Source organism: Pristiophorus japonicus, chromosome 20 (assembly GCF_044704955.1).
Source record: "Pristiophorus japonicus isolate sPriJap1 chromosome 20, sPriJap1.hap1, whole genome shotgun sequence".
NCBI lineage: Eukaryota > Metazoa > Chordata > Chondrichthyes > Pristiophoridae > Pristiophorus > Pristiophorus japonicus.
The window spans coordinates 29,975,748-30,001,313 of NC_091996.1; the positions used below are offsets into that span (position 1 = coordinate 29,975,748).

General features: G+C 47.3%; 1 protein-coding gene across 1 annotated transcript in view; it reads right to left on the reverse strand.

Annotated features, from left to right (window-relative positions):
• adgrd2 (adhesion G protein-coupled receptor D2) overlaps nt 1-25,566 on the reverse strand; it is a 301,296-nt gene that overhangs the window by 74,921 nt on the left and 200,809 nt on the right. Inside the window, exon 21 of the mRNA XM_070863395.1 lies at nt 15,816-15,869. Within this exon, the coding sequence (XP_070719496.1) occupies nt 15,816-15,869 (54 nt within the window). The remainder of the gene's footprint in view (nt 1-15,815; nt 15,870-25,566) is intronic.

Here is a 25,566-nt window from a genome sequence, read left to right on the forward strand (position 1 = left end):
CCCGCTGAGATTTCCAGCATTTTCTGTTTTTATTTTAGTTATAAGATAATCTATTTTTATGTACGTACAAACATTTGGTTTAATCTCACATGATTAAAGAAAGAAAGAAAAACTTGGATTTATATAGCGCCTTTCATGACCGCAGGACATCTCAAAGCGCTTTACAGCCAATTAATTACTTTTGGAGTGTAGCCATTGTTGTAATGTGGGAAACACGGCAGCCAATTTGCACACAAGCAAGCTCCCACAAACAGCAATGATAATGACCAGATAATGTTATGTTGTTATGTTGATTGAGGGATAAATATTGACCAGGACACCGGGGATAATTCCCCTGATCGTCTTCGAAATAGTGCCGTGGGATCTTTTACGTCCACCTGAGAGAGCAGACGGGGCCTTGGTTTAACGTCTCAGCCGAAAGACGGACAATTAAATGGAGTGGATCTGAAGATGTCACCGATGACTCGTTTTCTGCGCAGATATTTAAAACAGCCTTGCACACATTAAGGTTTTTCCTTTCTTTTTACATATAAACAGCTTGTATATTTGTACTGTAGCTAGAAATAATGAAACGGCTAAAGCTGTTCACTCACAAGATGTCTTAGGGATTACTGCGTCAGTGTACAATTTAGCTGACTGCACTGTTTAGCTTCTGCAGGATGTGGAACTGTTCCTGTTGATTTGCCGCATTGTGAAGCGAGTTAGCCAAGACAGTCTTGAAATAAGGAGACAGGACAATGAGCTCAGGATGATTCATCATATCATCATCATAGGCAGTCCCTCGGAATCGAGGAAGACTTGCTTCCACTCTTAAAATGAATCCGTAGGTGGCAGAAAAATCCAATACGAGAGCCACAGTCTGTCACAGGTGGGACAGATAGTCGTTGAGGGAAAGGGTGGGTGGGACTGGTTTGCCGCACGCTCCTTCCGCTGCCTGTGCTTGGTTTCTGCATGCTCTCGGCGATGAGACTTGAGGTGCTCAGTGCCCTACTGGATGCACTTCCTCCACTTAGGGCGACGTTTGGCCAGGGACTCCCAGGTGTCAGTGGGGATATTGCACTTTTTCAGGGAGACTTTGAGGGTGTCCTTGTAACGTTTCCTCTGCCCACCTTTGGCTCATTTGACATGAAGGAGTTCCGAGTAGAGCGCTTGCTTTGGGAGTCTTGTGTCTGGCATGTGAACTATGTGGCCTGCCCAGCGGAGCTGATCAAGTGTGGTCAGTGCTTCAATGCTGGGGATGTTGGCCTGGTCGAGGACGCTAATGGTGGTGCATCTGTCCTCCCAGGGGATTTGTAGGATCTTGTGGAGACATCGTTGGTGGTATTTCTCCAGCGACTTGAGGTGTCTACTGTCCATGGTCCATGTCTCTGAGCTATACAGGAGGGCGGTTATTACTACAGCCCTGTAGACCATGAGCTTGGTGGCAGTTTTGAGGGGCTTGTCTTCAAACACTCTCTTCCTCAGGCGGCCGAAGGCTGCACTGGCGCACTGGAGGCGGTGTTGGATCTCGTCATCAATGTCTGCTCTTGTTGATAAGAGACTCCCGAGGTATGGGAAATGGTCCATGTTGTCCAGGGCATCGCCGTGGATCTTGATGACTGGGGGGCAGTGATGTGTGGCGAGGACAGGCTGGTGGAGGACCTTTGTCTTGCGGATGTTTAGCGTAAGGCCCATGCTTTCGTATGCCTCAGTAAATACGTCGACTATGTCCTGGAGTGCAGCCTCTGTATGTGTGCAGACGCAGGCGTTGTCCGCGTACTGTAGCTCGACGACAGAGGTTGGGGTGATCTTGGACCTGGCCTGGAGATGGCAAAGTTTGAACAAATTGCCACTGGTTCTGTAGTTTAGTTTGACTCCAGCGGGGAGCTTGTTGACTTGGCTCCTCCCGAAATCGCAGTGCGGATTTCGTCCCCTACGGGGCACAACGGACATGAGTTTTGCAGTGCGACAGCTGCAGGAAAAATGCAGGGAACAGCACTAGCCTTTATACACGGCCTTCTTCAACCTTACAAAGGCCTTTGACACTGTCAACCGCGAGGGTCTATGGAGTGTCCTCTTCCGTTTTGGATGCCCCCAAAAGTTTGTCAACATCCTCCGCCTGCTCCACGACGACATGCAGGCCGTGATCTTTACCAACGGGTTCATCACAGACCCAATTCATGTCTGGACCGGGGTCAAGTAGGGCTGCGTCAATGCCCCAACCCTCTTCTCAATCTTCCTCGCTGCCATGCTGCACCTCATAGTCAGGATGATTAGTTACATCCTAGATGGTAAACAGATTGGTCATCTGGAAGTTTGTAGAACCTTGTGGAGGGTCCTGCTCACAATAACACTGGTCAGGCCATCATGAATTAGCAAGGGCACTGTGCATGACTAGAGGTCTATAAAGATCTTGAGCTTTCATTCACAATTTGTAGAGTTAGGACCAAACGAAGCTGCAAAAATTATGTTTCTATCCAGAGGAAAAACAGGGTAATTGCATTTATTTCCTTGTATGTCTACTGCTTAGAGACATTGGCCGGAATCTTTACCTTGGAGTTGATTCGGGTGCGTGCGGGCCGCATAGTGTTCAGCACTGCACGTTTAACTCAATTGCACCAATTGAGTCATGCGAGTTTCCCAGCCCAATTAAATGGAGCGGGCCTGATGACGTCACTGATGACTCGTTTTCAGCGTGGATATTTCTAGCAGCCTTGCAAACAATTCATTTGAAGGCTGCTGTAGGAGTATTCAAGGTGCTTTGAAGAGCTACAAATTGCTGAATAAGATTGAGAATTTTGTGGGTCATGGAGACACAAAGACAGAGGGCAGCTCCAAGATGCCCAGATGCCTCCCTCGAAGTACTGCTCTAGGGAGTAAGAGCACGCAGGGAGGTCCTCTTCCTTGCGGATGGCTGAAAAAGATCATCCAGAGAAACTAAGAGGGCATGGCTAGAGATCGCAGAGGAGGGCAGCAGCAGGGGTGTGGTGAGGATGATGTGGATCCACTGCCGCAAAATATTCAATGATCTCACGAGGTCAGGAAAGGTGAGTGCAGTGCCACATTCACTTACATCCTGATGTGCCTGTCACCCCATCACCCCAACCCCATCACACTGACTTCCCAAGCCTACACCTGCACATCACAGACAAGCGGGTAAGTGATTGGCTGGTGGATTGGTGAATACTTGATCTTTTATTTTTCTTATCAGTAGGAAACCTTTGGCATTGTTGCCAAATTAAATTAATCTAAGGGTTAAGTCATGGCAGGAGAGCCCAGACCCATGTCATGCTCCTTCTGTGCTATGTGGTAAATCAGGGACGCTACTCTGACCACTATGTGTGCAGGAAGCGTGTCCAGCTGCAGCTCCTGACAGACCGCATTGCGGCACTGGAGTTGCGCATGGACTCACTCTGGAGCATCCGCGATGCTGACGATGCCGTGAATAGCACGTTTAGTGAGTTGGTCACACCGCAGGTAAAGGTTACACAGGCAGATAGGGAATGGGTGACTATCAGGCAGAGCAGTGGAAAGAAGGTAGTGCAGGGGTCTTCTGCGGTCATCTCCCTCCAAAACAGATACACCGTTTTGAGTACTGTTGGGGGAGAGTGGCTCTGCTGCACAGGAGGGCAGGAAAAAGAGTGGGAGAGCTATAATGATAGGGGATTCTATTGTAAGGGGAACAAATAGGCGATTCTGCAGCCGCAAACGAGACCCCAGGATGGTGCGTTGCCTCCCTGGTGCAAGGGTCAAGGATATCTTGGAGCGGCTGCAGCGCACTCTGGAGGGGGAGGGGGCACAGCCAGTTGTTGTGGTGCATATAGGTACCAACGATATAGGTAAAAAAATGGGATGAAGTCCTACAAGCTGAATTTAGGGAGCTAGGAGTTAAATTAAAAAGTAGGACCTCAAAGGAAGTAATCTCAGGATTGCTACCAGTGTCACATTCTAGTCAGAATAGGAATTGCAGGATAGTTCAGATGAATACGTGGCTTGAGGAATGGTGCAAGGAGGAGGGATTCAAATTCCGGGGGCAGTGGAACTGGTTTCGGTGGGAGGTGGGACCAGTACAAACTGGACGGTCTGCACTTGGGCAGGACCGGAACCGATGTCCTAGGGGGAGTGTTTGCTAGTGCTGTTGGGGAGGGGTTAAACTAATATGGCAGGGGGATGGGAATCTATGCAGGGAGTCAGAGGGAAATAAAATGGGGCAGAAACAAAAGGTAGCAAGGAGAAAAGCAAGAGTGGAGGGCAGAGAAATCAAGGGCAAAAATCAAAAAGGGCCACATTACTCTAAAAGGACAAAGAGTGTTAAAAAAAAACAAGCCTGAAGGCTCTGTGTCTCATTGCGAGGAGTATTAGGAATAAGGTGGACGAATTAACTGCGCAGATAGCTGTTAACGGATATCATAGGCGGTCCCTCGAAACGAGGATGACTTGCTTCCACGCCAAAAAAAGGATGAGTTCACAGGTGTTTCAAAGAAGGACCTGAACTACATCCTGAAGGGTGGAAGATGCCTGTGCATGAATTTCTTTAATGTGGGGTAGCCGTTACACACCAGCCACCACATGGGCTTGACAGAGCTAGGTCTTGGTCCGGTGGCAAGGATTACCCAAGACAACTGGAGACCAGCTCTGCTGCACGGATCCAGTGCGCACACGTATCACAGTGTGGGCTGGTCCGTGCTGATATGATGTAATTGCGATTACAGAGACATGGCTCCAGGGTAATCAAGGCTGGGAATTCAACATCCAGGGGTCTTCAATATTCAGGAAAGATAGACCGGAAGTAAAAGGAGGTGGGGTAGCGTTAATAGTTAAAGAGGAGGTTAACGCAATAGTAAGGAAGGACATTAGCGTGGATGATGTGGAATCTATTTGGGTAGAGCTGCGAAATACCAAAGGGCAGAAAATGTTAGTGGGAGTTGTGTACAGACCACCAAACAGTAGTAGGGAGGTTGGGGATGGCATCAAACAGGAAATTAGGGACACGTGCAATAAGGGTAAATCAGCTATCATGGTGACTTTAACCTACATATTGATTGGGCTAACCAAACTGGTAGCAATACTGCGGAGGAGGATTTCCTGGAGTGTATAAGGAATGGTTTTCTAACCAATATGTCGAGGAACCAACTAGAGAGCAGGCCATCCTAGACTGGATCTTGTGTGATGAGAGAGGATTAATTAGCAATCTGGTCATGCGTGGCCCCTTGGGTAAGGGTGACCATAATATGGTTGAATTCTTCATTAAGATGGAGAGCGACACAGTTAATTCAGAGACTAGGGTCCTGAACTTAAAGAAAGGAAACTTCGATGGTATGAGACATGATTTGACTAGGATAGACTGGCGAATGATACTTAAAGGGTTGACGGTGGATAGGCAATGGCAGACATTTAAAGATCACATGGATGAATTACAACTATTGTACATCCCTGTCTGGCGTAAAAATAAAACAGGAAAGGTGGCTCAACCGTGGCTAACAAGGGAAATTAGGGACAGTGTTAAATCCAAGCAAGAGGCATATAAATTGGCCAGAAACAGCAGCAAACCTAAGGACTGGGAGAAATTTAGAATTCAGCAGAGGAGGACGAAGGGTTGACTTAGGAGGGGGAAAATAAAGTATGAGAGTAAGCTTGCAGGGAACATAAACACTGACTGCAAAAGCTTCTATAGATATGTGAAGAGAAAAAGATTAGTGAAGACTAAACATAGAAGCATAGAAATTAGCTGCAGGAGCAGGCCATTCGGCCCTTCGAGCCTGCACTGGCATTCAATAAGATCACGGCAGATCACTCAACCTCAGTACCCCTTTCCTGCTTTCTCTCCATACCCCTTGATCCCTTTGGCCGTAAGGGCCACATCTAACTCCCTTTTGAATATATCTAATGAACAGGTCTCAACAACTTTCTGCAGTAGAGAATTCCACAGGTTAACCACTCTCTGAGTGAAGAAGTTTCTCCTCATCTCGGTCCTAAATGGCTTACCCCTTATTCTTAGACTGTGACCTCTGGTTCTGGACTCCCCCCAACATCGGGAACATTCTTCCTGCATCTATATGTTTCTATGAGATCCCCTCTCATCCTTCTAAACTCCAGTGAAATGAGTCTCTCCTCATATGTCAGTCCTGCCATCCCGGGAATCAGTCTGGTGAATCTGCGCTGCACTCCCTCAATGGCAAGAACGTCCTTCCTCAGATTAGGAGACCAAACTGAACACAATATTCCAGGTGTGGCCTCACCAAGGCCCTGTACAATTGCAGTAAGACCTCCCTGCTCCTATACTCAAATCCTCTAGCTATGAAGGCCAACATGCCATTTGCCTTCTTCACCGCCTGCTGTACCTGCATGCCAACCTTCAATGACTGATGTACCATGAAACCCAGGTCTCGTTGCACCTCCCCTTTTCCTAATCTGTCACCATTCAGATAATATTCTGTCTTCCTGTTTTTGCCACCAAAGTGGATAACCTCACATTTATCCACATTATACTGCACCTGTCATGCATTTGCCCACTCACCTAACCTGTCCAAGTCACCCTGCAGCCTCTTAGCATCCTCCTCACAGCTCACACCGCCACCCAGCTTAGTGTCATCTGCAAACTTGGAGATATTACATTCAATTCCTTCATCTAAATCATTGATGTATATTGTAAATAGCTGGGGTCCCAGCGCTGAACCCTGTGGCACCCCACTGGTCACAGCCTGCCATTCTGGAAAGGACCCGTTTATTCCCAACTCTCTGCTTTCTGTCTGCCAACCAGTTCTCTATCCACATCAATACATTACCCCCAATACCATGTGCTTTAATTTTGCACACCAATCTCTGTGGGACCTTGTCAAAAGCCTTTTGAAAGTCCAAATGCACCACATCCACTGGTTCTCCCTTGTCCGCTCTACTAGTTACATCCTCAAAAGATTCCAGAAGATTTGTCAAGCATGATTTCCCTTTCATAAATCCATACTGACTTGGACCGATCATGTCACTGCTTTCCAAATGCGCTGCTATTACATCTTTAATAATTGATTCCAACATTTTCCCCACCACCGGTGTCAGGCTAACCAGTCTATAATTCCCTGTTTTCTCTCTCCCTCCTTTTAAAAAAAATGGTGTTACATTAGCTACCCTCCAGTCCAAAGGAACTGATCCAGAGTCAAGAGGTCTGCCATTTCTTTGTTATAAGAACATAAGAACATAAGAATTAGGAACAGGAGTAGGCCATCTAGCCCCTCGAGCCTGCTCCGCCATTCAACATGATCATGGCTGATCTGGCCGTGGACTCAGCTCCACTTACCCACCCGCTCCCCGTAACCCTTAATTCCCTTATTGGTTAAAAATCTATCTATCCGTGACTTGAATACATTTAATGAGCTAGCCTCAACTGCTTCCTTGGGCAGAGAATTCCACAGATTCACAACCCTCTGGGAGAAGAAATTCCTTCTCAACTCGGTTTTAAATTGGCTCCCCCGTATTTTGAGGCTGTGCCCTCTAGTTCTAGTCTCCCCGACCAGTGGAAACAACTTCTCTGCCTCTATCTTGTCTATCCCTTTCATTATTTTAAATGTTTCTATAAGATCACCCCTCATCCTTCTGAACTCCAACGAGTAAAGACCCAGTCTACTCAATCTATCATCATAAGGTAACCCCCTCATCTCCGGAATCAGCCGAGTGAATCGTCTCTGTACCCCCTCCAAAGCTAGTATATCCTTCCTTAAGTAAGGTGACCAAAACTGCACGCAGTACTCCAGGTGCGGCCTCACCAATACTCTAGACAGTTGCAGAAGGACCTCCCTGCTTTTGTACTCCATCCCTCTCACAATGAAGGCCAACATTCCATTCGCCTTCCTGATTAGCTGCTGCACCTGCAAACTAACTTTTTGGGATTTATGCACAAGGACCCACAGGTATTTCTGCACTGCAGCATGTTGTAATTTCTCCCCATTCAAATAATATTCCCTTTTACTGTTTTTTTTTCCAAGGTGGATGACCTCACATTTTCCGACATTGTATTCCATCTGCCAAACCTTAGCCCATTCGCTTAACCTATCTAAATCTCTTTGCAGCCTCTCTGTGTCCTCTACACAACCCGCTTTCCCACTAATCTTTGTGTCATCTGCAAATTTTGTTACATTACACTCTGTCCCCTCTTCCAGGTCATCTATGTATATTGTAAACAGTTGTGGTCCCAGCACTGATCTCTGTGGCACACCACTAACCACTGATTTCCAACCCAAAAAGGAACCATTTATCCCGACTCTCTGCTTTCTGTTAGCCAGCCAATTCTCTATCCATGCTAATACATTTCCTCTGACTCCGCGATCCTTTATCTTCTGCAGTAACCTTTTGTGTGGCACCTTATCGAATGCCTTATGGAAATCTAAATACACCACATCCATCGGTATACCTCTATCCACCATGCTCATTATATCCTCAAAGAATTCCAGTAAATTAGTTAAACATGATTTTCCCTTCATGAATCCATGTTGCGTCTGCTTGATTGCACTATTCCTATCTAGATGTCCTGCTATTTCTTCCTTAATGATAGTTTCAAGCATTTTCCCCACTACAGATGTTAAACTAACCGGCCTATAGTTACCTGCCTTTTGTCTGCCCCCCTTTTTAAACAGAGGCGTTACATTAGCTGCTTTCCAATCCGCTGGTACCTCCCCAGAGTCCAGAGAATTTTGGTAGATTATAATGAATGCATCTGCTATAACTTCTGCCATCTCTTTTAATACCCTGGGATGCATTATAAAATGTTCCCCATTATAATATCACGTGATTCTAACTGCGAAGGACCTACTAATGTAAAATACTATTTTAAAATACTTTGGTTCTGTCTTCACTGAGGAAGACACGAATAACCTCCCGAAAATACTAGGGGACCGAGGGTCAAGCGAGAAGGAGGAACTGAGGGAAATCCTTATTAGTCAGGAAATGGTGTTAGGGAAACTAATGGGACTGAAAGCCGATAAATCCCCAGGGCCTGATAGTCTGCATCCCAGAGTACTTAAGGAAGTGAACCTAGAAATAGTAGATGCATTGGTGGTCATTTTCCAAAATTCCATGGAATCTGGATCAGTACCTATGGATTGGAGGGTAGCTAATGTAACCCCACTTTTTAAAGAGGAGGGAGAGAGAAAACAGGTAATTATAGACCGGTTCGCCTTACATCGGTGGTGTGGAAAATGCTGGAATCAATTATTAAAGATGTAATAGCAATGACGGGATCGGTCCAAGTCAGCATGGATTTATGAAAGGGAAATTATGCTTGACAAATCTTCTAGAGTTTTTTGAGGATGTAACGAGTAGAGTGGATAAGGGAGAACCAGTGGATGTGGTGTATTTGGACTTTCAAAAGGCTTTTGACAAGGTCCCACGCAAGAGATTAGTGTGCAAAATTAAGGCACATGTTATTGGCGGTAATGTATTGACGTGGATAGAGAACTGGTTGGCAGACAGGAAACAAAGAGTGGGAATAAACGGGTCCTTTTCAGAATGGCAGGCAGTGACTAGTGGGGTGCAGCAAGGTTCAGTGCTGGGACCCCAGTTATTTACAATATACATTAATGATTTAGATCAAAGAATTGAATGTAATATCTCCAAGTTTGCAGATGACACTAAGCTGGATGGCAGTGTGAGCTGTGAGGAGGATGCTAAGAGGCTGCAGGGTGACTTGGACTGGTTAGGTGAGTGGGCAGATGCATGGCAGATGCAGTATAATGTAGATAAATGTGAGGTTAACCACTTTGGTGGCAAAAACAGGAAGGCAGAATATTATCTGAATGGTGACAGATTAGGAAAAGGGGTGGTGCAACGAGACCTGGGTTTCATGGTACATCAGTCATTGAAAGTTGGCATGCAGGTACAGCAGGTCATGAAGGCAAATGGCATGTTGGCCTTCATAGCGCGAGGATTTGAGTATAGGAGCAGGGATGTCTTACTGCAGTCGTACAGGGTCTTGGTGAGGCCACACCTTGAATATCGTGTACAGTTTCGGTCTCCTAATCTGAGGAAGGACATTCTTGCTATTGAAGGAATGCAGCGAAGGTTCACCAGACTGATTCCTGGGATGACAGGACTGACATATGAAGAAAGACTGGATCGACTAGGCTTATATTCACTGGAATTTAGAAGAATGAGAGGGGATCTCATAAAAACATATAAAATTCTGATGGGATTGGACAGGTTAGATACAGGAAGAATGTTCCCGATGTTGGGGAAGTCCAGAACCAGGCATCACAGTCTAAGGGTAAGGGGTAAGCCATGTAGGACCGAGATGAGGAGAAACTTCTTCACTCAGAGAATTGTGAACCTGTGGAATTCTCTACCACAGAAAGTTATTGAGGCTAGTTCGTTAAATATATTCAGAAGGGAGTTAGATGTGGCCCTTACGGCTAAAGGGATCAGCGGGTATGGAGAGAAAGCAGGAATGGGGTACTGAAGTTAAGTCATGAATTGAAGTTTCTTACTTGCTGCATCTGTATCCATCTTCCCTCTTTCTGAAGCTGGACAAATTGAAGTTTACTAGAAGTGTTGGTGAGCTGGCTGTATTTGTCCGACATAAACAATTCTGCAGGGTTCTACCCATTTGCCAGTTTGGCATTATGGTATATTAGGAAAACTAAATATGGTTCTTTCTTCCTGTGCAAGCTCTTCATAATCTGTCCTGTGAGCCATTACATTGTGTATATCTAGGACTGGTTGTAAGATGAACCAATTCATGTATCAATGTATCAATGTCCAAGTTCAAGTTGCTATTCCATGACATGTAATATCGATTTCACATGCTCCATATTGCTGACATCCAGTAATTCAAGATGTACGACCTGTATGTGATGCACAATGTAAGCTACAATTAAAAGCACAACATTTCTAGGAAATAGATCTATCCCAACTATCTGCCAGGTGCCTTAAGCAGAATAAATAGTAGCATAGCCTCAACCAGAATTGTATTTTCCTAAAATTCGGAACAACTTTTGAGTTGCCCAGTTAAACCAGTGCACTACATAAAAACATTAAAAAATAGGAACAGAAGTAGGCCATGATCAATAAGATCACGGCTGAACTTCTAACTCAACTCCACTTTAGCACCCTATCTCCATATTCCTTGATTCGTTAGTGCCCAAAAATCTATCGATCTCAGCCTTGAATATACTCAGTGACTGAGCATCCACAGCCCCCTGGGATAGAGGATTCTAAAGATTCCCAACCCTCTGAGTGAAGAAATTTCTCCTCATCTCAGTCCTAAATGGCTCATCCCTTATCCTGAGACTATACCCACTAGTTCTACACTCTCCAGCTATGGAAGCTGCCAATCTGCATCTACCCTTCAATCCCCTTAAGAATTTTATCATTTCAATCAGATCCTTATCTTCATGAACAGTGACAAACGCCTCTGAAAATATTCACGCACTCAGGAAATCCAAATCATAGTCCATCAACACAGAATGTTGTTAGCATGGCTGACTTTTTCCAGAAGTGGTGTTTGCCAAAATCGCTATCTAGTTTGGAGACCACTTTTGTTTTTCCCAGTGCAGCTAAACTCTGGCCTATCAATATTATTACATTTCTCTCGGCATACACGTTAATTTACTTAATCATACACACATGTTTGTACTTTGCTATTTGGTTTTGGAACAACAGGTTGAACCTCCCTTATCCGGAACCCTCGGGACCTGGCCTGTTCTGGATAAGGGATTTTTCTGAATGAGGGGTGGTCACGTTAAATTGGATGGTACAGGTACTGAGCAAGGGGATATCGGGGCTGGCTGGCTTGGGGCTGGGAGTGTGGCAGAGAGATCGTGGGGGGGCGGTGGATCGTGGGGTCAGTCCAGCGATTGCGGGAGTCGACAGCGAGGAAGGACTTCAATTTGTTCATGTCGGAGTTCTGTGCATGCTCCACCCGGTGGTTGGGAATGGTTCTGGATGAGGGGTGGTTCCGGATAAGGGAGTTCTGGATAAGGGAGGTTCAACCTGTACAAGGATATTGGAACACCACTCTGAGGCCAATTTTACCAGAGGTGCTCTATCTTGGTATCCCAGGCTGACAATGACCGCTTTCAACTATTGTAGCCTTGGAATGGTTACATGCCTCAGAACACCTGGAATACTGCGTGCAGTTTTGGTTTCCATATTTACGAAAGGATATACTTGCTTTGGAGGCAGTTCAGAGAAGGTTCAATAGCTTGATTCCGAGGACGGGGGGCTGACTTATGAGGAAAGGTTGAGCAGGTTGGGCCTCTACTCATTGGAATTCAGAAGAATGAGAGGTGATCTTATCGAAACGTATAAGATTATGAGGGGGCTTGACAAGGTGGATGCAGAGAGGATGTTTCCACTGATGGGGGAGACTAGAACTAGAGGGCACGATCTTAGAATAAGGGGCCGCCCATTTAAAACTGAGATGAGAAGGAGTTTCTTCTCTCTGTGGGTTGTAAATCTATGGAATTTACTGCCTCAGAGAGCTGTGGAAGCTGGGACATTGAATAAATTTAAGACAGAAATAGACAGTTTTAAAACGATAAGGGGATAAAGGGTTATGGGGAGCGGGTGGGGAAGTGGAGCTGAGTCCATGATCAGATCAGCCATGATCGTATTAAATGGCGGAGCAGGCTCGAGGGGCCATGTGGCCTACTGCTGCTCTTATTTCTTATGTTCTTATGTAACAGAGATAAAGGCCCTGATATTTACGGGGCTGCGCATTCGGAGCTGGGAGAAGGAGTTATGGATGGGAAACCCTGTAATACGGCTTTTCCAAATGTCCTGCAGTACATCTTTTTAAAAAAACTCTCCAGGTTTCCCACCTGACAGCCAGTCTGATTGACAGGTGGGCTGCCTGTCGGGTGGGAAAGCCTGAAGCAGAAGGACGCAGTGGAGGAGGAGGTAGGGAGGCAGGGTGTGATTGCAGCTGGGGGCGTCTAGTGTGGGTGAGGATATGGTTGCCAGGGGAGCGAGATGGTGGTCAGGTGAATGAGATCACGGTCGTTGCGAGAGATCGCGCGGGGAGGAGGTCTGATTGTGGAGGAGGAATGAAGCAGACAGATCGAAGAGGGTTTAAAGGGTTAGGCACTTATCTTATGGATCCAGCCTCTGTTTATGTCAGGTTCCCCGAACCCGGGAAACCTGGCCAGTATGGGGTACAAATATAAAAACGAATAAAATGAAGGCATTCAGCCTGCTTAAAAGGTTTCAACGACTGACTGACTGACCCACCTCCTAGATTAGTTGCCCGCCCCAAACCCCCCACCTCCCTGACCCACCTGTGTTCAAATCTTTCTATTGCATCCATTCCGGACATTAATTTGAGTCAGCCAGCCCAATACTGTTGTACATGCCAGAGATCTCACACAATACTGATTTCTTCTCCTTATCCCTGAACATAATGGCCCTGAAATTCCGATGCCCCGGGTCCGTACAAAGTTTCTACGGACCCGGGAAGGCTTCGGAAAAGACTGATTGATTTAATAATTTACTATAAATGCTGACAATTGATATTGCATGCGCTGAAAACCAGGTTTTCCGATCTGTCAAGTTGTTGGCTTGGCAGATCATCCGCATCTCAGGAGCGAAGACACTTACAGGGTAAGATTTCCGATATTTACGAATATCTTGCTCTGCAAATGTCCCTTTAAAATCTTGCGCCTGAAAAAGCAGGCATATAGCCTACTGTTACAGGTGTAACGGTTTAAAAACATAGAAAAAACATGATTAAAATAAAAATTTTAAAAACATATTTATGTCAAAACCCTGCCCACTCAGATAATTTAATTTTAAACTCTAACCCTAACTTTTTTTAAAAATCGGGAATTTTTTTTATTTAAAAAACATGTGTAACATTTTTAATTTCTATTCATTTATTGTGTGAGGTGTTTTTTAAATGTTTTATGTAGTGTTTGTGCGTTTTGGGTTTTTTCTCATTCACAGTATAGGAGATTTGTAACTTTTGAATCTCCTATTACTATGAATAAGAAAATACTTACCTGTGATTGGGCGTCCAGGCCCACGTGACTCCTGCGGATGTGCCGACGTGCATGTGCTGCGCGTCATTGGGAGAGGCGGCCTGTGGATCGGGAGTCCCAACATGCGCAGCAGCTCCAAGTAAGATCGCAGTTTATTTCTATTTTTTCAGGATTTATCCGTGGGAAGCCCTCCTCGTAATTTCAGGGCCATTCTCTTCGAGATACATGGCAGGTATCCCTGAACCTGCCCTGTACATACAGGATTTTTCCACAGATGAAAGCAGAAGCGTTACTGCATACTGAATCTGGAGATAATGGGCCTAAGTTTCCACAGGATAAAAAACGGGTGCCCCTCCGAGCGGCGCCAGAAAAAAAACGCGCTATTCTCGAGCGCTTTGCAGCTCCTTGTCTGTTTGGCGCGGCGCCCAGGGGGGTGGAGCCTACACTCGCGGCGATTTTGTAAGTGGGAGGGGGCGGGTACTATTTAAATTAGTTTTTTTCCTGCCGGCAACGCTGCGCGTGCGCGTTGGAGCGTTCGCGCATGCTCAGTCTGAAAAAAAACATTGGCACTCGGCCATTTTTGTAGTTCTTTGTAGCTGTTTAATTTTTTAACATTTTTTAATAAAATCACATTGCCATCAGCACATCAGCACTGAGGCTTCCCTCACTGTCTCCTTCCCCTGCGCGGCAACAAGCCGCTGCCTCCTTCCCCTCCCTCCCCTGCGTGCCAACAAGCCGCTGTCTCCTTCCCCTCCCTCCCCTCCCTCCACGGCAACAAGCCGCTGTCTCCTTCCCCTTCCTCCCCTGCGCGGCATCAAACGGCGGTTTCCTTCGAACGATGGCTGAAGCACTTTCACACAGGTAGGAAGATGGTTTATTTAATCTTTTCTTTGCTTATAAATGTTTATTCAGGTTGGATTTATTTGTTTAATATTTGTAGAAGTATAAATAAGGATTGATTGTAGAATTTAATTAGTTCCCTTCCCCCCCCCTCCTCCCCCCCCCCTCGTTCTGGACGCCTAATTTGTAACCTGCGCCTGATTTTTTAATGTGTAGAACAGGTTTTTTCAGTTCTACAAAAATCTTCACTTGCTCCATTCTACTTTAGTTTGGAGTACGTTTTCACTGTGGAAACTTTGAAATCAGGCGTCAGTGGCCGGACACGCCCCCTTTTGAAGAAAAATTTCTGTTCCAAAGTAGAACTGTTCTACCTGACTAGAACTGCAGAAAAAAAAAAGTGGAGAATTGCGATTTCTAAGATAGTCTGTTCTCCACCAGTTGCTCCTAAAAATCAGGTGCAAATCATGTGGAAACTTGGGCCCAATGTGTCGTTTTGCTGCCCTCTCATGTTGTTGTTATTTTGAATGGAACAAGTGCTGTTGGTGGGTTTGTTTAGAAATACAGCCTGTTTAGGTCATTACAGACGAAACGCATATTACTAATGCATTTTTGTCAGATTTGAACATTTTATTTATCTATAGCACCCTCTAGCAAACTATTTAAATTCAATAAGGTACTGCAGTAGCGTACTCTTAAAAGTATCCATTTTACATCAGAATCTATTACCTGATTTGGCGGCAAAATAAAGAAATCTAATTTAAAACAGAGAGCGTTAAATAATTTCTAATTCTGACAGGTTTAATGCATCTGAAAGAGGGAGTGTGAAATTCTATCGTAAGATACAAGCCATGCTCTCAAGTGACTTCTGCAGGTATTGTTATAATAAGACATTTATTAACATACAATCCTGTAAACAATTACATTAAAGGTCATCTTTATAAGTTTCCTTAAAGGTTTTTGCAGGTTAGCAACTTGTTTGTGCAAAATACATGGAGAAAAACATTCAAACAGGACTATGCTCAAACAAACGGTTCTTACCGTGAAAGACAAAGCTTTTTTCTTTTCTTTCATTCTTTTAATGGCATTTCTCACCTGTAGAAAAGAAATCAATCAAATCGTATTGTATGCAATAGGTGAGGATGGGTGAAAAGTATGTAATTATATCTGCGTCAGAAATGTGCTTATATTTTCCTGCAATTGGAGTTGACTGTGGTTGTTTTTATAAATATATAAATTTAGAAAAATTAAATACAATGATCACGAGAGGCTGTTTTGTTCTGTTTCAAATTACACCTTACTGTACAAAAATTAAACAAGACATATTCTCATGCATGCAAATAAGAATATGGTGCAAAAGCTAAAAAGCAATGCGTTCACAATATCATGAAATTAGATAATGTTACACGATGCCTTTTTAACCTCCTCTCACCTATAACACAGTTGGCCAAATTTTACTTGGCAACCTATAAGCCTCAATTTTCTGCTTGAGCAAATAAAAACTTTAAAATGGAGGAGCACAATTCACACCCCTCATAGGCGAAGTGAATTGGCCCTGCCTCATGTTCAGCCTCATTTTAATATTATAGGTGAACGAACTCCTGGCTGTAATTGGTACCTCCAATTACGAACTCACCTTTTTTGGGGGGGGTGAGAGGGGGGCAGGGAATTGTGTGCCACTGTAGGATATTAAAGGCCAGCAGCAGCTTAAAGGGACTATTCCACCATAATTTATTTTGACAGCCTAATTTTAATTTACTTACCTCAATTAACATTTGTAAGGTCTGCAAGAGGGCTAAGAGAGCCCTGGTTCAGCAGGGAGGCAGTGGACATGCTTCTGAATGGTGACAGATGAGGAAAAGGGGAGGTGCAACGAGACCTGGGTGTCATGGTACATCAGTTACTGAAAGTAGGCATGTAGGTGCAGCAGGCGGTGAAGAAAGCAAATGGCATGTTGGTCTTCAGAGCGAGAGGATTTGAGTATAGGAGCAGGGAGGTTTTTCTGCAGTTTTTTCAGGGCCTTGGTGAGACCACACCTTGAATATTGTGTGCAGTTTTGGTCTCCTAATTTGAGGAAGGACATTCTTGCTATTGAGGAAGTGCAGCGAAGGTTGACCAGATTGATTCCCGGGATGACAGGACTGACATATGAAGAAAGACTGGATCGACTAGGCTTATATTCACTGGAATTTAGAAGAATGAGAGGGGATCTCATAGAAAAATATAAAATTCTCACGGGACTGGACAGGTTAGATGCAGGAAGAATGTTCCCGATGTTGGGGAAGTCCAGAACCAGGGGTAACAGTCTAAGGATAAGGGGTAAGCCTTATAGGACCGAGATAGGAGAAACTTTTTCATCCAAAGAATTGTGAACCTGTGGAATTCTCTACCACAGAAAGTTGTTGAGTCCAGTTCGTTAGATATATTCAAAAGCGAGTTACATATGGCCCTTATGGCTAAAGGGATCAAGGGGTATGGAAAGAAAGCAGGAATGGGGTACTGAAGTTGCATGATCAGCCATGATCTTATTGAATGGTGATGCAGGCTCGAAGGGCCGAATGGCCTGCTCCTACACCTATTTTCTATGTTTCTATGTTTCACAAAGTTAAACAGAAGATAACCACACTGTTTGCATCAGACAGTTGTGGGTCCAAAAATACAATACCTGCCCTCCTGTATGGCTCAGAGACGTGGACCATGTACAGCAGACACCGCAAATCGCTGGAGAAATACCACCAACGATGTCTGCGTAAGATCCTACAAATCCCCTGGGCAACAGATGCACCAACATTAGCATCCTCGATCAGGCCAACAACCCCAGCATCGAAACACTGACCACACTCGACCAGTTCCGTTGGGCGGGCCACATTGTTCGCATGCCTGACACAAGTCTCCCAAAGCAAGCGCTCTACTCTGAACTCCTACATGGCAAACGAGCCCAAGGTGGGCAGAGTAAACGTTACAAGGACACCCTCAAAGCCTCCCTGATAAAGTGCGACATCCCCACTGACACCTGAGAGTCCCTGGCCAAAGACCGCCCTAAGTGGAGGAGGTGCATCTGGGAGGGCGCTGAGCAGCTCGAGTCTCGTCGTCGAGAGCATGCAGAAACCAAACGCAGGCAGCGGAAGGAGCGTGCGGCAAACCTGTCCCATCCACCCCTTCCCCTCAACGACTATCTGTCCCATCTGTGACAGGGACAGTAATTCCCATATTGGACTGTACAGTCACCTGAGAACTCACTTTTAGAATGGAAGCAAGTCTTCCTCGATTCCGAGGGACTGCCGATGATGATGATGACAATACCATCCATAGCAATGACTTTACCAAGGCAGAAATACAGGCTACCACTTGCAGTGACCTCCACTCATTCTTTGTTAAAGTGAGTGAATAGCTTACCATCAATACCAGGAGGCAGCATGGTGTCCTTTACACCCTTTCATGTGGAAATATTCCTTCCCGCACACGAAACCCTCACACGGACTCTTAAGGGGCCGAAATTCAGGGTCCGGATAAGGCCCATTACTGCGGTTTTGTGGCGGCATCGAGTGGCCGCCGCGACTCATATTTAACGCGGGAGTTTTTGGGGCAGTGTCCACTTCCGCTGCGGTATGGACCCTGGGACCGTAATTAAAGTGCGCACCGTTGCCAAGCCACCTATGTCCACTATAAAAAAGCCTGCACTTTGCCGGGCTGCTCAAGAGCACCGGAGGTTTGGTGCGATCGGGTAGTTTTTGGGCAAACTTTATCGGATTTTTCTGTGGGGATTTGGTAAACCTGCAGTGGGCTTTTCATAACTTTGGGAATTTAGAACACTGTTTCACTCTCATCGAATAGTCGAGGCCTGTGGGCCTCATTTTCTGCTACACACAGGCCTGCTTGTGAGAGTGGAGCCTGCAGACAGAACAGGCTCAGTGTCGGCACGTTGCGAGAGGCAGGGCGGCACGCAGGAGAAGGCGGCACCGTCAGCAACGGGTACAGAGGCAGCGGGCAAGGGAGGCAGCAGCCATGGCTGCCCAACATGGAGAAAGGCCTGCAGAAGGCCGCAGACCTCCGCGTAGAGAGGATGGCCGTGAGGGAGATGGCACACCCCCGCACCAGATACTGGGCCAGGAGCCTTGCCAGCAACAGCCTGCAGTGGCTCCCGAACATCATCAGGAACAGGGAGAAGGCGATCAGCCAGGTGCCATCAGTGGGGCCCAGCACAGACTTGGGGGAAGGAGGCCCTACCGTCTAAGGGTCTACCGACGTCAGTTCTCCTTCCTGGAGCTCTGTGATGAGCAATGTTTGCAAAGGCTGCGATGTAGAAAGGATATACTGAGGGAGCTGTGCAATGTCCTGCAGCCAGATCTGTACACACGTTGGACTGAGGGCGCCACTGAACCATCCCGAACTCTTTATGAACAGAAAGGGGTTCCACTCCCTGAATGTGCAGCTGGTGTGCGACCACCAGCGTGGGATCCTGGCAGTCGATGCCAGGTACCCAAGCAGCAGCCACGATTCGTTCATCCTGCGCCAGAGCAGTGTGCCCGCCGTTTTCACCAGGCCAAACCATGGTTGGGGATGGCTGCTTGGGGGACAAGAGATAGCCCCTATCCACCTGGCTGCTGACTCCACTGCGGAACCCCAGGACAGCGGCAGAGCATGCGTACCACGATGCTCATTCTGCCACCACGTGCATCATCGAACACTGCATCGGGATCCTCAAACAGAGGTTCCGTTGCCTGGACCGCTCTGGTGGCGGTTTGCAGTTCTCTCCTGAACGGGTTTCCATATTCGTGGTGGGTTGCTGCATGCTGCACAACTTAGCTCTCGTGAGGGGAGAGAGGGAGGAGGAGGAGAGGGAGGGGGAGGAGGAGAGGGAAGAGGAGGGGGAGGAGGAGAGGGAGGGGGAGGAGGAGGAGGAGGAGAGGAAGGAGGGGCAGGATCCCTGTCACCACCCACCCAGGAGACGCCGTCGCCATCCCAACCCTGCCAGCGAGGAGCAGAAACGTCAGATTGCTGCTCGATTGAGATAATTTCATCCTCACATGACCCTTCAGATTCTATTTTCCATGGCCATCCCAATGAGCGCCTTCATACATAATTGCCCACTCCCAAATGATACACCTGGCCAGATATCGGTGCATATTCATCATCTCGTCCAAATCAGAGCAAAAAACTAACAGAACAAAAAACAGTCCAAAAAACTTACACAGAAACATCATTTCTCACCCTTGTGCATTTCCTTATAATCCCTCTTACACATGCCTAATCTACTACTGCGCCTCAGTGTCTCCCCTGTGGCTGCCTCATGGGTCTGGGAAGGCTGCTGTGTTTCCTGTGTGGAAGCTGCAGATGTCCTTCTAGGATGCCCTCGAATATCTTTGGGACTGGAAAGGCCAGGTGCAGACTGGGCAGCACCCTCCTGGGAGGGTTCAATCTGGCTTGGCTCGGGTGAGGCCCTGTGTGGAGGCACTGGCAGAGTGGCAGGTCTGGGGCCAGGAATGTTGAGATCCTGAGGGAGCGCATCATCCGTATCCTGGCCCGAGGAGCCTGTGTCACTCCCCGGGGGTGGCACATTAACAGCACCACCAAGCTGAGGGAGGTCAGGTTGAGGCTGTGGCACGATACCGGAAGGTCCCCCGTGGCTCGTGGTGGACCCAGCAACGAAAGCAACACTGAGGTGTCAGGGGGCATCAAGCTGAGACTGCATGAGAGCAGCTAGAGTCTCAAAGCCAGCAGACATGGCAGCAGTAAGACGCTCCGTGGCCTGTTGCCCAGGGTGCGCAAGAGCATCCTGAGCTACCAGGGCCTTGGCCATCCTCTCCAATCCAGCACCGATACGCTCGTTCCCTTGCACCTGTGCTGAAATGGCAGCTGTTACATCACCTGCGAGTTGCGGCATCACAGCTGGATCCGCACGGAGAATCTGGGAGTCCACCATCACCCACACACTGGCTCCGTGGTGTGTGTGTAGAGCTGTCGACAATGTGGGAGGCAGACTCCTCCACACTCCTTACGACTTCCGACAGCCTCTCTGGCACCCTTGTCAGTGCCCCCAACATCTGGGAATACATGGCCTCCACCCTTCTCTCATAAATCGCTACATCGATGGCATCATCTGAGTCCTCGTCGGCAGAACTCTGGTGCGGACTCACCCCCCCGGAGAGTTGCCCATGAGGTTGCCTCGCCCCATCACCATGGTGCAGCCCACTAGGCCCTGGTGCAACACCCAGTGCAGACTCCTGTACTATCTGAATTAGATTGGACTGTGCATTCCCCAGTATCTGAGCTGGTGCGTGTGGGTGGAAGCAGTGACGCGGCTCTTCTTCCTCTTCACGGAGGTCCCCAAAGGATGGAGTGCGCTCCAAGGTGTCAGCAAGGCTGGAGCCCTCAATATCTTCGATGCTGTTATTAGGCATATCGGAACTGATGTCCTCAATGGGGTCATTGAGGCCTGGCACTGGTCTGATAGGTAGTACCTCTCTCTGTCCTCGGCTGCCACTCGGTTCCGGGCTTGTCTGCAGGCCTGGCGCTGGTCTCACAGCTGGTGCCTGCCTCTATCCTCAGCTGTCACTCGGCCTCTCAACCTCAAACATTAATGGGGGAAGGGCTGCCATGAGGGGGAGGTAGGGGATTGACGTGTGGAGGCTGCAACTAGCACACTTTTGGAACGAAAGACACAGTAGGGGTTGGCGCATTCAGGAAGAGATAGCATTAAAGGAGAGCCTTCGCTCACCCACACTGGCATCGGCAGTACGGGTGGCCACAGGGATGGCAGCATGTCTGCCAACGACGCCACCACCCTCTCCTCCAAGGATGTGAGGATTTGGAAGTCGCGCTCACCACCACCAGTGCTCCTTTGCTCCATCCTGCAAAACTGGGCTCAATTTTCCCCAATGCCATTTTTTGGCTTATTACAAGAGTTACATCCGTTTCTTTTGGCCCCGACTACTCCCAAAAAAATCTTGCAAGTTTCCCTGTTCTAATTTTTGAAATTGGCGCCGCGCAGCCTGTCCTTTAGCTTCGGGGGTGGAGCTTAATGTCTGCACCCAAAAAAACGATGCCCCCCCCCATCTGCGCATGAGCAAAAAGAAATTGATGTATTTTACGTGACTGCTATGGGTGCGTATGCCCAGTACAGCTCCCGGTCTGCATTCGGCTATTTTTAAAGAGCCAGTTGTGTATGAGAACCTTGAGTGCTGTGTGAGAACTTTAATTCTCAGTAGAAAAATTGGAGCTGCAATATGCAACGTGGCTCAAGGACCAAGAATTTCTCACAGGATGAAGTGGAGGCACTAGTTACTGTGATTGAGGCCAGATGGCACGAGCTGGACACCAGCAGCGGTCACATAAAAGTTTCACCAAAAGAACTAAAGAAACGCTGAAACCAACGTGCACAGGATTACTGTGCAATGGTTACCACCCTGAGGGCTGGAGGCCAGTGCAAAAAGTGGCAGGACCTTGGTCAAGTAATTAGTGTAAATAATATTTTCATTTATTCACTGGAATTGAATTGTAAATGTGACCATCTGTCTGTGTCCCACCCTCTCTAAAAAGTTCTATTTTCATCTTTGCAGAGGAAGGTGGCACACAACAAAAGGGAAAGAACTCGAACAGGAGGAGGCCCGGCAAATCTGCACCCACTGACACACTTGAAAGAGAGGGTCGCTGCTTTGATGAGTCGTGCCTGAAGAAAAGCAACCACCACTGCACAAGCTGGGCCCACACTCGAGGGTAAGTCCTGCAAATTCCAGTCTGGCTTTGTTAAATGTTACGTACTGCGCGGGCTAGCCATGCTTCAGTTCATGGGGATGTCTCCATCAGCTACGCTTCGGTTGATGCAATGTGCTATCATTCATCATGGTCCTCCAAATCAACCTGCTGCCTGCGCTGTGTGAGCCTACTCATGCCGCCCACCCTGCCCCCTCCTCTGCCGCTAACCATTTGTCTGTTCTGTTATATTTTGCAGAACTTGAGGCCAACCCTGACGATGCAGAAGATTCAGAAGAGGCCGAGCCTGAAGAGAAGAACATCTTTCAATTCCACTTTCCAGACCAAGAGCATGGGGGTGAGGGGAGAGGATGCAGCCCCTGCTGTTGTACTCACTCTGGAGGAGGTGCAGCTGCTGCCCATTGAGGTGCCAGCCCCTTTCCTGAGTAGTACGAGTGTTGGGACATTCCATGGTTTCCCACCGTCCGAGGCTGCAGGTCCCAGTGGGATGCAACAAGCCACACCCAGGGCCCCACCGTCCGAGGCTGCAGGTCCCAGTGGGATGCTGCGAGCGGCACCCAGGGTGAGGAGGGGAAGGAGAGCTCGACAGCGCTCTCCTGAGGTGCAGGATCTAACAGGTGTGGTTCAGATGATGGCAATGAATGCGGAGAGCATTGACCTTACGCGATCACTCCTGGACACCATCAGTAGGATGGGTGATGAGGTATCGGGACTGTCGGGAGAAGTAACAACACACTCATGAGAAATGGGAACACTGTCCGGGCACATGAGGGAGGGAATGTCTCAGGCAGCGGATACACTGTCGGTGAACATGAGGGAGGGAATGTCGGAGGTAGCTGTTGCAATAAGGGAACATGCCCAGACCCCGCGACATTGATAGAATCAATTGCCACTCCCACTCCAATCCCCAGCCCCTGAAGAGTCGGGCCTGCTACATTACCGCCTGCCCACGCCCCCCCCCCCCTCCCCCATCAAGAAGCGCGCATTAGCCGAGCTGCTCGAAAGAATAAGCTTGGTACTAACCCGAGAAATGCTGCACCACCGCCTGCGGGCAGGGGTGAAGTCACCAAGACCAAACGCAGAGGGCAGTCTTAGAATAAGATGGAGAAGAGATGGGTGCAGTCTTTCTTTGCTGCCGTTATTACTGTTGTTGCTGTTGTAACTGTTCTCAAATTAAAAGTTTTTTGTAAGTAATGTAAATTTACAAGTTTAAAAGTTTGTAAGTGATCTTAAAGTTTGTGAGTGATCTTAACCAAAAACTTTAAAGTTTGATACAAGAATATTTTTTATTAAAGTTAAGTTAAATACAAACAAATGTTAAACTTTTGAATATAATATATTTTAAATTATAACTGAATCATTTTCATTATTTGTTCCATTATTAACACAACTTTTTGAACTAAAGAATCATTTCCATCATTTGTTCCATTAACATAACACAACACAACATTACGGAACAGGTCCAAACAGTAAACATGGAATAGTTGCCGCTGAGCCTTCAGGCAGCAAAGCGTTCACGGATGAGCTGCTGGCGCAAGGCTCGAACAATAGTTAAATGGGCACCATGGCCCGCCCTCCTCCGCCATCGTGTTCCGGGTTCAGGTAGTTGCATGGCTTCCTCATCCTCCTCCTCCTCATCTGCATGTTGCTCATCATTATCATCAGCCACTCTCACCTCAGGTGGGTCTTCTACTACCAGCTGCTGCTGCCTCATGATGGCTAAGTTATGCAGCATGCAGCACACAACAGTGAACTGACCAATAATCTCAGGGGAGTATAGCAAGTAGCCTCCGGAATGGTCCAGGCATCAGAAACGCTGTTTCAAGATACCAATGGTCCTTTCTATTATGATGCGGGTCGCAATGTGCGACATGTTGTATTCACGGTCAGCTTCCGTTCGGGTTCCGCGTAGGGGCGTCATGAGCCAGGTGGCGAGGCCGTACCCTTTGTCTCCCAGCAGCCAGCTCTGCCCTTCTGGCTGCTGCTGAAACATGGCAGATATAGCGCTCTCGGGTATGATGAACACATCATGGATGCTCCCAGGGTATCTCGAATCAACTGCCATGATGCGATGCATGTCATCACAGACAAAATGCACATTCACGGAGTGGGAGCCTTTTCTGCTCCTGTACATCTCAGAATCCTCCAAAGGTGCTCGCAAGGCGATGTGGGTACAATCAATGCAGCCCTGTACCTCTGGGAAGCCAGCAAACCTGGAGAAGCCCACAGCCCTGTCACGCATTGCCTGGGTGGTCATGGGGAACTTTATGTAGTCATTCCTCTGGGCATATAGTGCAGCAGTCACCTGCCAAATGCAGATATGTGTTGCATGTTGAAAAATGGTGTACACATCCCCAGTTGTGGCCTGGAATGATCCAGATGCATAGAATGAAAGTGCAGCTGTAACCTGTACTTCAACTGACAAAGCAGTCCTCTTGACACTTCGAAGTTGCAGGTCTGCTTTTACTAATTCACAGATCTAGATTATAATTTTTTTGTGGAAACGCAGCCTTCTCTCACAGTCTGTATCACTCAGGTGCAGGTATGAACGCCTGTCTCGATATACCTGATGTATGTAACGCCTCCTGCCCATCATCCTACGTGCTCTGAGGTTCCTCATGCGATGATGTCGAATCAATCTTCTCCTCTGCAGCACCATCATGCAGAAGGCTTGCATGAGGTATGGCGTTGTCAATATTACCCCCATAATTAAATTGTAGCTTTGCAAGAAGCTCAAAACAGCAGGACAAAGCACTCAAACCTTCTTTCCTCTCCCCCCCCCCCAAGGTTGACGCCCCAGTATTGACCACACTCTGGTCTGCGCATGCGCAATAGGTTTGCTTAGAACGGGAAGCTAGGCATTCAATGAGGACATTTGGGGCAACGAAGTCTAATGCAATTCTTTAAATTTAGATTTTTTTCAAAGTACCACCCCACCACCGAACGTCTCCTCACCGGGCTCGAGGGTTGGCCGGCAGAATCGCTCCCTCGCCCGGACACAGGGGCTCGCCATCCACCACCCCCTGTGCTTCTTTTGAAGCTGCTGTATGTCTAAGGGTTCTCATCCCTTTAGTTCGGC